The 14,133-nt window shown below is 39.4% G+C and overlaps 1 protein-coding gene and 1 long non-coding RNA gene across 8 annotated transcripts in view; one reads left to right on the top strand and one right to left on the bottom strand.

The window, feature by feature from the left end:
* RUNX1T1 (RUNX1 partner transcriptional co-repressor 1) overlaps window positions 1-10,272 on the bottom strand; it is a 145,914-nt gene extending 135,642 nt beyond the window's left edge. For 3 of the 7 annotated variants that reach the window (XM_048841202.2, XM_048841200.2, XM_075125058.1), the window contains exon 1: window positions 1,494-1,616. Coding sequence is in view for 1 of the 7 variants with exons in the window: in XM_048841208.2 (XP_048697165.1) it covers window positions 9,392-9,419 (28 nt within the window). In the remaining 6 variants the exon portion in view is untranslated. The other 4 variants (XM_048841203.2, XM_048841208.2, XM_048841204.2 and 1 more) reach the window with 3 other exon arrangements.
* LOC142070973 (uncharacterized) overlaps window positions 1,712-14,133 on the top strand; it is a 164,698-nt gene continuing 152,276 nt past the window's right edge. The window contains exon 1 of the long non-coding RNA XR_012666922.1: window positions 1,712-1,798. This is a non-coding gene — a long non-coding RNA (uncharacterized LOC142070973). The remainder of the gene's footprint in view (window positions 1,799-14,133) is intronic.

Raw genomic sequence — 14,133 nt, 5'->3', positions numbered from 1 at the left:
CCAATCAGCCATTCAGTTCAAATATACTTGTGTGCTTGATGCAAAAGTTTGAAATATCTGGACTTGTATATAAAATATGAAACATAAAATAAGTTGTTATCCTTTCTGCTTCTGATCTGGTAAACTCTGAAGTGTAGCAGCAGGTAGCAAGGACCTTCTTCCCTTTTGCATAATTCTTCGTGTAATTAAAGATCCTTCTTAGACCTGCCATGTGTCAGTTTTTTAACTGATAGAGCCCTAACCCTTCTGAAGTACTCTGCTACCATCCATTACCATTCTGCTTCAGTGATAAGGTAACCTGACGGCAGAGATGACATACAGTAATATATGTGCCACTCTAGCCAGTTGGTTTGTGAATTTCAGTGTTTCATCATGCTCACTGAGGCAATTGCAAACCTGAAATGTCAATACGTTCAGTCAATGGAAGTAAAATAATGGGACGCTATTGTCTTACCCTATCGATCTGCTGCTGTCAACAAGGATACATGCTCCCCTGGCTTTAAACAAATTTTAATTAGGCTTTTAGTTACTGGATCATATCTACCTATCTATGCACACATTTCACAATGTGACGCAGCAACAGAAAGATTTTAAACTTTTATATACATTTTCAATGACCAATTGTTGATTTTTGTTTCAAAAATAACTCCTTCTAAGGAGATTTTAAAAAGACCACACAGAGAGAAAGAGAAAGTTGCATTCATGCCTACATCAGGTAATTTTAAACTGATGGAGAATTCTCTTAAGTAAACCAAAACTATCAAACTTCTAAATATAAGAAATTTCTCTAAGAGGAATGGCATTCATATTTAGCACGCTCCAAGTTGAGAAGTCTCCAATAAAACAATTTGGACGGTTGAAAAAAATATTACAAAATTAGTGTTTCCTATTAAAAATGCGGATGGTAACAATTATCTATCCCTCTCCCTCCCAAGAAAGCCACACTTGAAGTACAAACAAAAATCTCATATGTCTGATTTAACACCCCCCAGCCCCTCTCCTTGGGATGTTATTTGTTGTTTTGGTGGAGTGGGCGCGTCCCCACCCAAAAAAAAATCACTGCGCACTTAGCTCACGAAAGCTCATGCTCAAATAAACTGGTTAGTCTCTAAGGTGCCACAAGTACTCCTTTTCTTTTTGCGAATACAGACTAACACGGCTGCTACTCTGAAACCTGTGCACTTACAGAAACTCTGCTCTCCTTTCCAGCCTACCAAGGGCGCGAGGGGGGTGAGTAAGTGGGAGATAAAACACGGCAGCAGTCCCACAAAATCAATCAAAAGCCCCAGCAGCTCTCTCCCTAAAGAGAGCCTATTTTAATGTCGACCCATTCTCACCTAATAAAATAGCTAATCAAGTCGTTGTGCTGCTTATTTGCCGCCCCCATCGAATGGTTTTAAAGTCTAGGCGAGACACGGTCTATTGTCCACCCGCAGCCCGGCCAGCCGGGGCCAAAGGCAACCCGCACGGAGAGAGACGGGGGCTCATCTCACCTTCGCGAGTCCGGGCCGAACAGCGGAGGTGCTGGGCGAGAGCGCCCGGGCCAGGACCGCCGCCTCCTAACCCCGCACAACAAAAGGCAGATCCCTTCCCTCGCCGGGCAAATTCTCCGCCAGCTACGAGGAGAAGATAAGAGGTTACATCTTCACTTCGCCGGGCTCCTATCGACTTCGGCATCGTTTAGAGAGATGGGGAGGGGGGCTGCCCCCCCCCCCCGCGCCTGGAGATTACCTTCTGGCGGGGGAGGGCACCGGCCATGGCTTTGTATCCACTAAACACACATCGCCGCTTATCGGAGGTAAAAGGCTTGTCGGGGGGGGGCACGCTTGTGTGTGCGAGCGAGAGCCAGGCAGCGTGCGGCCGGGTGATTACGGTAACAGCGCGGCCCAGCTGGAGGCAGGGAAAGCCACCGCCGCCGCCACCACTGGGGGGGGAGAGCGACACCCACAGGGGGGGGAGCGACACCCACAGGGGAGCGACTCCTCCTGGGGGGGCCCCCACGCCCAGCGCCCCGCACAGGAGCGACTCCGCCACCCCAGCCAGCATCAGAGTGGCAGCTGCCTGGGCCACAGGCCTCCTGGTTGACAATGCGAGAGCCCTCCCCTGAAGGCCCAGCCCAGAGAGGTCAGGCCTCACTTTTCTTTTGGGTGGGGGTAGATTCCCCCCTCTCCCACTCATTTGGAGAGGGAAGGCGGGTAGCCCTGGGATAAGGGGCTCCCTCATTTTGAAAGCGGGGGCAGGTTCAAAGTCTCTCCCTCCCTCTGACAGCCCTACTTCAGCCTGGCCTGAGGATCTCCTGCCTGGGCTACTGAACCCCAGCCTGAGGCAGCCCAGAACCTGCCCAGCAGACCAAAGTGCTTTCCCTACACAGGTCTATATAGAGCGCGCTCATCTCACTAACCCAAAGTGGGAGCTCTCCACCAAAGAAAGCAGCTTGCCCTGTGATTTCTGAGAGTTCATTTGTAACTGCTGGAAGTTCTCTTTCTCTCTGGTCCTACCATGCAAGTACGAGAAAAGCTAAGGCACCTGTGTGGCCCTTGAATGCTTTTATTTATTTGTTTTTAGGGTTCCCAGTTTGGGGAGTACCTAATAGTGCAGAGAGTGCCCACACCAGACATAGTAGCTATGCACTGTTATGTGGCTACAACTCAGCACAGGAAAGTGGTGAACTAGACCACGTCCTATAGCAAACAGGTTGGTTTCTTTAAAGATATACATCCACTGTTCATTTTAATTTTTAAAAAGCTGATTGGATGAATCCAACAGGCTATGGTTAGGTATTGGAAGGGAAGACTGTAGGAGCTACAAATGGAAGGGGCCAGCAGAATCAGTGTACCAAGAGCAGGTTGTTGGGCTACTCTTCTCACTGAAATCTAAAAGTAAAACAGTTCTCTCTCTGGTAACATTAATTTATTTTTAAGGAAGTTTGCTTCTCTTGAATGTCTGTGGAGCAGCAAAGTGAAGGTTGAGATCAGGACAATGGCAGCACACACAGTGGAGAGAGGCAGGCATTGGTTTGTGACGCACCCCTTCCAAAATCACCAGGCCAAAATAGAGTTTTTCCACAAGAAAAATAAATAAAGGGAATTTTTCACGTAATACAAAGTGAAAGCAGACCTTAGATGGTGGGGAAGGATGTGTGTGTGAAAATTGTGTCATTGCAATGAATGTCAGATAAAAAGGGGTCTGTCACAAATCCTCCACTAATCCAATAATGTGAAAACCTCTTGGTATCGCTGAGACATAGCACAAGGTAAATTTTTTTTATTCTTCATAAACCGCTGCAACTATATAGTTAGTCCTAGAAAGACAGTGATTTGGCAAATTTTCCTAATATAAAGGGCATTTGACTCTTAAGATAATCTGTGAATTTTACATATCTAATTTAACACCTGATTCTTTAGACAGTTTGTTTTCTAGTCTCAAAAAGAACCACCTTTCTGCATCTTCTATAGTTGTCAGTTATGTGTTAGAAGTAATTAAACAAGTCCTATTAAAATAAAAGTTAGTCAATACATTTGAAGCATGGCTTTTTTGCAGTTAATGATGTATTCTGTGCAATTTAAGTGGAAGTTAATTTAATTAACTCAACACGGAAGGTATCACTGCACTTTCTTCCCACTGATGTTCTCCCAAAATATTATCTAAAAACAGGGGATGCTCTATTTATTCTAGAAATTTTAGGGGGGGAGGTTCCCTGCAATACTATGCTATGAACTAAATTAAGATCTGTCAAACCCGTATTTTCCAGAGTTACTATATATGCTTCAGATATACACTGACATTTCTGGCAAAGTGTTTTACTATAAGAGAGGCACAATACTCTAGTGATAAAAATCCAGGATCCTTTCTAAAGCAAATAATTTGCTGCGAAAACACTCTCAGTTAAAAATAAAAAAAATTATGGAAATATGATCAGAATACAAATGTATAACAGAAGCAGCGTTCCATAATCACAGCTGTCTCAAAGTCCAAGCTGGAGGCTAAAAATCTTAATTTCAACTGACTGTTTCTAAATAATGGGTTACCTTCCCATAAAGCATAAAGTCCATCTGCCCCCAGCAGATAAGTTTTGAAGCATTAAAATAGATAAAAATCTAACATTTTCTTTTTTGCATTGAATATGTGAATTCTAGCATGCTATAATGTGAGAATTCCAACATATGACCATTATGGCATAATATCTCATTGCTCAGCTTGTCATTACTTCACTTGTAATTCTTATGTTAATTATGTTCATAATTACTATAAACAGATGTGGTAGAAATTCATGTGACCTTTTACTGCAGAATGCATTTCTCACTCCTTTCACTTTATTTTAGCACATATATGAAACCAAATTAAAGAAAAAGCAATTTTGACATGCTATGTATGTACCTATTTAAAATTAAACATGAATTTTTCTCATATTGTTCAGTCAGAGGATCTTCTCTATGCCAATGCAATGAAATGAGAATTAAATGTAAAGTCTGTCCTAATATACATTATATATATATATATATATATATAATATATACTCAAACCCTGTGATTAAAATGAATATTTCTACTAAATTGAGCTAAACCCGTAACTGAAGCCTAGAATATAAATGGAGTGTTGCATCTTTATTCAGTACCTTTGTTAATGCAGCAGTATTCTGCTTCACAACTACAAGTACATTACAGACATATAGCAATTTATTTTACTCACAACCCAGCCATCACCCTCTGTACCTAAACCACATTTATAATAAAATCACTATGGATTTCATTAGCAGAAAGCCTACTCGAATTTCATTTCTTTGCCCCTAATCTATAATTAGTGTGGATAGACAGGTGCAAACCCTTCTCTTATACAGATGGCTACTGGAAATGGTGCAAAGTAGCTCCTTCTGTTTAAACAACACACAGATAACCTGCTCTGCTCTTATCACTTACAATTACCTCCATTATACTGAACTAATGTTTACTTTAATAACATGTCCACTGTTCTCTAAACACTATTTGGAAACTTTTATATCAATGGTAGAAAAAAATGAAGATGTAAGTCAATGTCTTTTAGATTAATCATTTTGTTTTGAAATCAAGTTCCTCTCTTTAAGGATAACTCTTATTTAATTTTTCATTTGGTTTTACACCTGCTGGTCATTTTGTTTAACATGCAAAATCATGAGAGCTTTTTTTCTGAGGGCTTTATGCTTCCATATATTAAGCTAGACTAAGCCAGTATCAAGTAAACAAGAGCGGAATAGTTATAGTTTTAAAACATGTCTTTAAACTGTAACATTTAATGTAAACAGTGCAAGAAGGATTATGTTAAAGTTTAGTTTTGAAATTTATATAGTGTTGGTTGAACATTTAATCTCCCTAAACCATTCATTTTATCAGATTTGTGCATATAAAAGAAGATAAGAAATTTCAAAGGCTGTTCTTTTAAAAATTAGTTTACACTTTTTAATACTGATACTGTTTTCAGTGCTAGTGCTTGTTTAAACTCTTACAAATATCTTTAGCTAGCTAGTTACTAATTAAAGGCTATGGGAAACATATAGGACATTGCTAACTATACATCTACAAGTTTTTGAATGAGCCAGATTTAAAAGGAATTCCCTCTACATGCCTTTAACCAAACCATGAGAATAATCTTTACACAACAGCAAGTACATGTGTTATTTCAGTTGATAAACTGTATGCAGAGATCAAGAAGCCTTAAGTTCCTACAAAACAAAGAAAAAGCTTTTAAAAAATAAAATAAAATTGTGACGCCCCCCCCAATCTCCCAAAGCAACCTACTAATATCTTTTTTAAGTTAGCTAAAGATTTAACAGTAATGGACTGTAGCCAGTGGATTTGAAAGGTGAAAATGACAATTGTAACTGCCTCCCCCCTCATCCCCACTACAGATACTGCAGATGCCTGTTTTTCCAAAGTGCCTGGCTATGAGGAGCTGTGCAATCTGCATAGAACCTCAGCGAAGCAGGCTTTGCATTCAATGCCTGTCAGCTGAAGTTCAGTTCAGAGAAGTGAGAAACAGGATTTGACAGGGAAGAATGTGTGGAGCTGACTAGCCATTGACTGACCAGCACTCCAGGTGGAGCTTCCCCCCCATAAACAATACTTTTAGCATCAAACTCCATGTACGCACAGGCATACACAGAGCTAAGTATATACAGATGAGACACAGTGCGATGACTTTGGCAAAAATTTGAGTCAACATTAAAGTGGTCAAAAATGGCAGAAAGCAATGTTTTGCTTTAAAAAGATTCTGGAAAGTATTTAAAAGCTTGAAGCCTTTGAAGAAAAACAACTTGTGTAGCAGTTGCCAGCATACAGTGACCTAACACTGCTGTCTGCATTCCATTACAAACAGAATGTTTCTTGTCTATTAGACCATTCTAATAGTTTAGAAACAAAGTAGTGTTAGGTATTATTGCAAGCATTAAAGCTAAGCTCCATAAGGAGCACTGCTGTTTTAAATACTCCTTGTCTGGTTTCAGCTTGCCAGATACTGAATTTTTTTTTTACTTGTCCATTGTATAATTGAACTTTATATTGTGATGAGGAAAAAAACCTGATGCATGAACCAGAGTAACAATGATTACATTACAGGCTCAAACCTGATAAGCTGATCAGAAAAGTTCTCAATAATCAAATAAGATAGCTGCCTAATTAAAAGGCTTAATAGTGAGACTGCAAGATAGGTCATATAAATAATGTAGCTTATTATACAATAGGATGTTTATACTGTAAGCCATTTTCAGATAATTTTTCATAGTCTTTTTTAAGTGGGAACCCCAGAAATACCTGGTGCTAAAAACAGAACATATAAACAAGGCAGCTGAACTTTAATAGTCACTCAAGCTCAAGGAAATTCCCCGATCATATTGGATTTCCTAAGGAAATCAGCCCGGAACAGACTGAATGAGTTTTCAGACTTCCACTGAAAAGGTCAAGCATCAGCTTTAACAACCATTAGAAACCAGTTTCAACATTACTCTGTTATCCAGATTCACTAAAACTGTTAATGCCAAGCCAGGTCAGAAGATCGGGATAATAGAATTAAAAGCTACAAAAGTCTAAAAATGTCTCTCAGCTAGGTTAGGATAAACTTCTTGTCTCAAACTGTTTTTATTAATCATAACAAAACCACTTATTTAAACTTTCCACTGCATTCTGTCAGGATGTGGACCTGAAGGAGAAGCGGATTATTCCTGCATACAGAAGTATTCAGAAAACGACATTAACCTCAAACTCTAACATTTTTTTTACAAATACAATAATAATGTTTCTAGCTATATATGAAAAGAAAAGATTTTTTAAAATTCCTTCAAAATTTGTGCAGGTGTTAAAATAAGTTTGAAAAAAGTCAAAACAGATTGAAGTTAGTCCAAAAATGGAAAAAAAATATATCCTACTTTGGCCAGCAGCTCAGACCACCATCAGTGGATAAATCAATTTGCAGCAGCTGTGGACAGCCATTTAAGTCTGGGGCCTGAACAGATTAATTAGGGGAAGGGATGTTAAAAGTTAAAGGGGTCAGAGTTACATTAAGTACATGAATTTTTGCTGGAGCAAACCCCTTGTACTACATTCCAAGACTCAGAAAACATCCTCTTGGTTAGTCAAGGGTACGCCTGTAGCCTAATATTTCGTAAGCCATCTTCATTTTAAATATTTTTGCAGAAGATACAGTTTTTTCAGGTAGATTACTTTTAGGAGTATATACCTAGCTTCACCCAAATATGTAGATCATGCCAAACTAGTAGTGATTTTTTGCATCACATTGTGTCTTTACTCTTAAGATATTAATAGGAGATTGAGTAATATGCAGAGGTATACCACTGTGTATTATGTACACATATTATTAAATATGTGCCATAACTTTAAAGTCCGTATACAACCAGAACAAATACAGTCTTTTCAATTTTGTTATTTTTACAATAGGAAACTTGGCTAGTTTTTTTATGGAAGATTTGTTACTTTGTACTGTTTTACCAGAACCCCACACTTAAATGACTTATGTACACAATCTGCATCTTTAGCCCTACATGAGAAGGATGAACTGGATAGAATAATAGGTCTTTTCCATATCTACATTTTATGATTCTATACAATTCAGACAGCAGATGTAAATGGACAATCTCTGGGATTTTAGCATACCCTTCATCAGCCAAGAAGATGGTATGATGCTGATCCTTGACAGGGTTGCTCAACACTAGTAATAACCCTTCGTGTTCTTCATATGATTCTAAAGCACTGAATGTTGATACTTCTTCGCCATTTAATCTGGCGATGTTCACCGCTGCCGCAAATCGATTCATCCAGCGATAATGACTGGGACTCCGGACTAAAAATAGCTAGGGAGGAACTTTTTGGTGGGGGCGTATGAAGATGTTTTAATCTCTTTATCTTCTCCCTCCCCTTGTTGAAACTTCCAAGTTTAGAAGTAACGTAATCCTCTTTTTTGATGGAAAACATTTCAGTATGTATCACTGTATCCCCCTTTGTTTCTTTATAAAATTCGGAATGACAGGAAGGTACAGTTTGTATGCATACATTTCACTGTCAATTACCGTATAATAATAGAGTCGCCTCATCGGGGATGCCACCGTTAAGGTTGCAAGGCCCTTTCCAGACTAAACCATGTTTTGGACCCCTTAAAACTTTGTCACTAGCGAAGGGACTCGAACGCACCAAAAGTCAAAGGCTCATCTAACAGATTCGGATCTGAGTTCTGCATTCTTTGATCTCCCCGCTTGAAAGCTAAATAATGAATTACTGGAATCAAACCTTTTGAATCAGATTCAAGATTATCAGAGTAAAACTGTGTTGCAACTTTAGAAATGCAACACAGAATGCTGCCGCATCGTTTTAGGAAGCGGATATATTTTCAAGCTTGCAAGGCAGTTCAGTGTGCGCTGCCTGAAATATTTCTTACAAAACAGCCAGTAGTGATATTGCCAACACTACATAATCCTACTATTGTAACGGGGGGCGGGGGGGGGGGGGGAGAGAGAAATGACCCGAAATATTTCAGGCATTCCAGATCACACTGGCTAGCGCTGTGATCTTGCAAGAAAAAAGCAGATTCTAAAAAGAGACAAACACTACGGCACGGAAAGGGACAATGAAACTTGCTTGAAATGCTAATTTCCCTGCAAAACTGGGTGTTTTTTGCCTGCACTCTGAAGAGTTATTAGTGCAGAATTGTGCGCGGGGCTGTTGGTTTGTATGTGCATGCAATTCTAACCCTGCAGCGTCGCTCCGAGTGGATTAGTTACAGCCGAGAGCCCCTTAGTTAGACCGATCCTAAAACGAGTCCTACATGGGAGAGGAAAAGAACGGGGAGTCCCACTCCCTACCCCCACCCCGTGATCCGGGCCCGGGGCTGCACGCCCCTTCTCGGTACTTACACTGAAAAGGACCGGAGAGTCCCACCATTCGCCACAGGCTGTGAGCTGAAAATAAAAGTTCCCGTCCTCCTTGGGGGAGAGCCGCCAGCCCAGGCTGCTGGAGGGCAGAGGGGGTGGGAGCGGGGAATGCAGTGCAGTGCAATGCAGCTTCCCTTCCAGTCCAGCTGATCCACGTCCACAAAAAGTCAAAACGAGCCGAAAGGGAACTCCAGCCGCTTTTCAAAGGGGGAGCAGTGCGAGAGAGATGACTGGGTCCAGGGGAAAGGAGCAAGAACCACAAATAAAACAAAGTAGATAATGAACGCCCAGGTCCCCTTCTGTTGCTGCTGCAGACAAATGTGATCTGGAGTATAGGGAACTGCTACTGTCAGTGGTGGTGTCTCTGTCTGTCTCTCTCTAAGAAGGCGATGCATAGATTTGCAGGACTGCCTTGTGTCTGCCTTGAAAGAGAAGCTCCATGCAACGTCTGTGCAGATCCGACCGCAGAAAGACTCCGCTGTGTCTGTGTCTCTCCCTCTGCTAACAGCCACCTCTAAAGTCAAGCAGCATACTGCAAGCAGCCGGCCTGGCTCTGCTACCCAGGTGCAGGGGGGGAGGGCTTAAAGCAGTGGGAGGTGATAGAGGTAGGAGACATCTGTGTCGTGAGGAGGTTAGTGAGGGTCAAGTATATGTTAACAATAGGCAAGCACAGTCCCTCTTGGGCAGTCTGCCTACTCTTTCTTTCTTTCTCTCTCTTTTACTGGGTGGACATGTAACTTGCTCCCTAATGATGCCTTCCCAAGGCTGCCTGCTTTAAGAGTCCAGACTGCCCTGCAGTAACCCAAGACAAACACTTTCCCTAGCCATCTGGAGAGCTCCTGGCTTCTCTGCCTGTATCTCATCACTGTCTGAAGAGACAGCACTGCCAGAAATCAAGCCACTCTCAGATCTACTCTCTAATCCCCTTCTGTTAGCTGATTTTCAGTCAGACTATTTGCTTTCACATTAGTTAATAGCCTTAGAGAAAACAATTATCATTTTCTTTTTCCCTTTGTTTTTCACTCCAGAAAGAGTACAGTATTGAGGAAGGCCTCTTTCTCTTTTTAAGAAATATATGGTCTTTCATGTCTTGCAAAACCTATGTGCAATTTCACACAGGGATTCTAGATTCTTCCAAGGGTTAAACCATAATCATAACCAACTCAGCAGTGAAAATGAATTACAATATTCTACAATTAAGCAATACTAGAATATTAAAAAAAACATGAAGGTCAAATGTTGGATAAACATTTAAAAGAGCATGTATGAATTTGATGATGAATAAAATACTCTTTTTTAATTTTCTGGGAAACAATATTACAATATGACTCAAACTACAAAATACTCATTTTTATATCAATTTGACATTATTTAATGTACAGTATTATTCCTACTGCATCTGCACCTGTGGCCTGAATCAATACAACAAAGACATGTCCATGAAAAACACATCTTCTTAAGTAAAAAAATCCATGCAATTACTAGATAGGCTGATTTCAGGTTTCAGAGTAGCAGCCGTGTTAGTCTGTATTTGCAAAAAGAAAAGCAGTACTTGTGGCACCTTAGAGACTAACAAATTTATTTGAGCATAAGCTTTCATGAGCTACAGCTCACTTCATCTGATGCATTCAGTGGAAAATACAAGTGGGGAGATTTATATACATAGAGAACATGAAACAATGGGTGTTACCATACACACTGTAAAGAGAGTGTTCACTTAAGGTGAGCTATTACCAGCAGGAGAGTGGGGGGCGGGACCTTTTGTAGTGATAATCAAGGTAGGCCATTTCCAGCAGTTGACAAGAACATGTGAGGAACAGTGGGGGGTTGAATAAACATGGGGAAATAGTTTTACTTTGTGTAATGACCCATCCACTCCCAGTCTCTATTCAAGCCTAAGTTAATTGTATCCAGTTTGCAAATTAATTCCAATTCAGCAGTCTCTGGTTGGAGTCTGTTTTTGAAGTTTTTTTGTTGAAGAATTGCAACTTTTAGGTCTGTAATCCAGTGACCAAAGAGATTGAAGTGTTCTCCAACTGGTTTTTGAATGTTATAATTCTTGACGTCTGATTTGTGTCCATTTATTCTTTTACGTAGAGACTGTCCAGTTTAGCCAATGTACATGGCAGAGGGGCATTGCTGGCACATGATGGCATATATCACATTGGTAGATGTGCAGGTGAACCAGCCTCTGATAGTGTGGCTGAGACTGTTTTGCAATGTGTTTAAATTAGAATTGTTAAATTAAATTAGACTATTTGGAAGTTTTATTTAACATCTCCAAAATCTCTAATGTTAAGAAAATGTGTTATAACACCTGACAGAACACCTTGCCAATATACAATATTTATTCCCATGTGCAGGGAATACTTACACACATGCTTAACTTTAAGCATATAATTAGACCCATTGAAGTAAATTCAACTGTTCACATGCTTAAAATTAAGCATGTGCATGTCTCCAGGATTGAAGACTATGATTATTATTAGTTTGCTTCTGTGATTAGCTTTTAACATTCCATAGGTTTATAAAATATGTTTATGTTTATAGTCTAGAGAAATCTGCCCTCTCCACTGATATAAAGAGGCCATGGAACTTAATGGGCAGCTTGGTATTTGCTAATATGGGTTCAAATTCTACCTTGTTTACACCCTGTTGTAGTCAGTTGAGTTTCATGGAGCATAAATCAGGGTAGATCTTTCTCATTGTGATTTCAATTTACAAAAAAAACTGAATTGTAAAAATCTAGCATTGTTTTCTAAGTTAAAATGATAATTTATTATAAACATTCCCTTCAAGTCAAAGATATTTGTAGACTTTCCCAACAATAGTCTTTACATTTTAATTACAATCTAAAAGTAGAAAAATATTACACAGTGTGTATTAACATTATCTGGCGAAAACAATACTTTTTCTCCTATCTCTACCAGCGACACAGTTAGCAATCTTGGTGCAAATGACTTAACATTTCCAGACCTCGTGTTCCCATTTGTAAACAGTGGAGAATATTTACACATATTACCACCATTTAAAAAGTCAAAACTAAAGAGTATTGAATATTAGGGAGACAAGGTGATGAGGTAATATCTTTTATTGGACCAACTTCTGTTGGTGAAAGAGACAAGCTTTTGAACTTACACAGACCTGAAGAAGACAAGCTCCATGTAAGCTCAAAAGCTTGTCTCTTTCACCAACAGCAGGTGGTCCAATAAAAGATATTACCTTACCCACCTTGACTGACACAGCTACAACAACACAGCAAACAAGTTATTGCATAGTATTTCTCAGTACTTAGATGGGGGAAAGCCTGCTCACATACCAGAGTGTGAGAAATGGTAACTTCTTAACAATGACCTCTGTGCTTTCCTCAGAGTTGTGTTGTGAGAGTTAATCAATGTGCTTCTGAGATAAGAGTCTGCAAGTGTAAAGTATTATTATAATACTACAAAGCTAATGAGTGAAGTATGGTCTCTTCCCTACTATTATTGTCAAAACTTTTTCTTTTTATGCACACTGCAGAAAGAAGGTGCATTTTGTGACACTGGAAGGATAAACATTTTATTTGAAAATTATTTAAGATTTCAAAAATATTGGATCTTTTTTCATAGTAAGCCCTGACTCTGCAAACACTTAAACAGGTGAATAACTTTACACACAGGAGATTTTTGCTACATGTTACGGTGCAAATGGCATGATTCAGCTATGTGTATTACCATGTGATATTACATGAGAGAAAAGTATAGTTGCACATGGAAATCAAACTGTGAAATATCTCACTAGGCCTTAGGAGTATGACCAATTTTTGCAAAAAGAAAAGGAGTACTTGTGGCACCTTAGAGACTAACCAATTTATTTGAGCATGAGCTTTCGTGAGCTACAGCTCACTTCATCAGATGTAGCTCACGAAAGCTCATGCTCAAATAAATTGGTTAGTCTCTAAGGTGCCACAAGTACTCCTTTTCTTTTTGCGAATACAGACTAACACGGCTGTTCCTCTGAAACCGACCAATTTTTGGTCATACATAAAATGATCATATGCTTACAGCTGAAATATGGTGTACTTTTTCAAAGAAGTGTAGTTATCTTGCATGCAGTCTACAGCAGCACTGAAATGCTCAGTGTCAATGATATGTCAATGCACATTTCATCTGTCTATGCAGCTATCTATTGCTATCTAAAAATATAGATAGATATTTTCCTTCTCACAATTGTCACCTCCCTTCAAATCTATTTAATATTAGTTAACTTCTGTTTACTATCCAAGTATTTAACAATTATTTTAGCCAAATACAGTTAATTTAAAAACCAAAATGTTAAGACAGTTATGTGCTGTAACATGTATTTTCTACCATACATAAATTAAGTTTATAATAGGCATACATTTTTGGTGAATTTGTTTCTTCATTGCAGTACACTCTACTTCAAAAGGGGCTCAGTTTAGCTGCCACTTAAGTGCACTGGAATTTTGACATTCATTTCAATGTGAGTAGAATTGGGCCCAGAGTGTATGTATCATGGGTTACTCGAGTTGGTATGACAAGTACTCATTTTGATTGAGAATCATAGTAAATGTTCTAGTCAGAACATTAAGCTAGACTTGATAGCTTTAACTTATGAACCTTTCCCTTCATCACATTTTTCAAATTTTCCTCTAATTTACAAGTGTATTTTATATGTTAGGGTAGGCCACACTTCATTTTCATTTCATTCAGTTCTAGCACCTT

Source organism: Caretta caretta, chromosome 2 (genome assembly GCF_965140235.1).
Source record: "Caretta caretta isolate rCarCar2 chromosome 2, rCarCar1.hap1, whole genome shotgun sequence".
NCBI classification, from domain to species: domain Eukaryota; kingdom Metazoa; phylum Chordata; order Testudines; family Cheloniidae; genus Caretta; species Caretta caretta.
The sequence above is the reverse complement of the archived record's forward strand: the minus strand, read 5'-3'. Positions and strand labels throughout refer to the sequence as shown.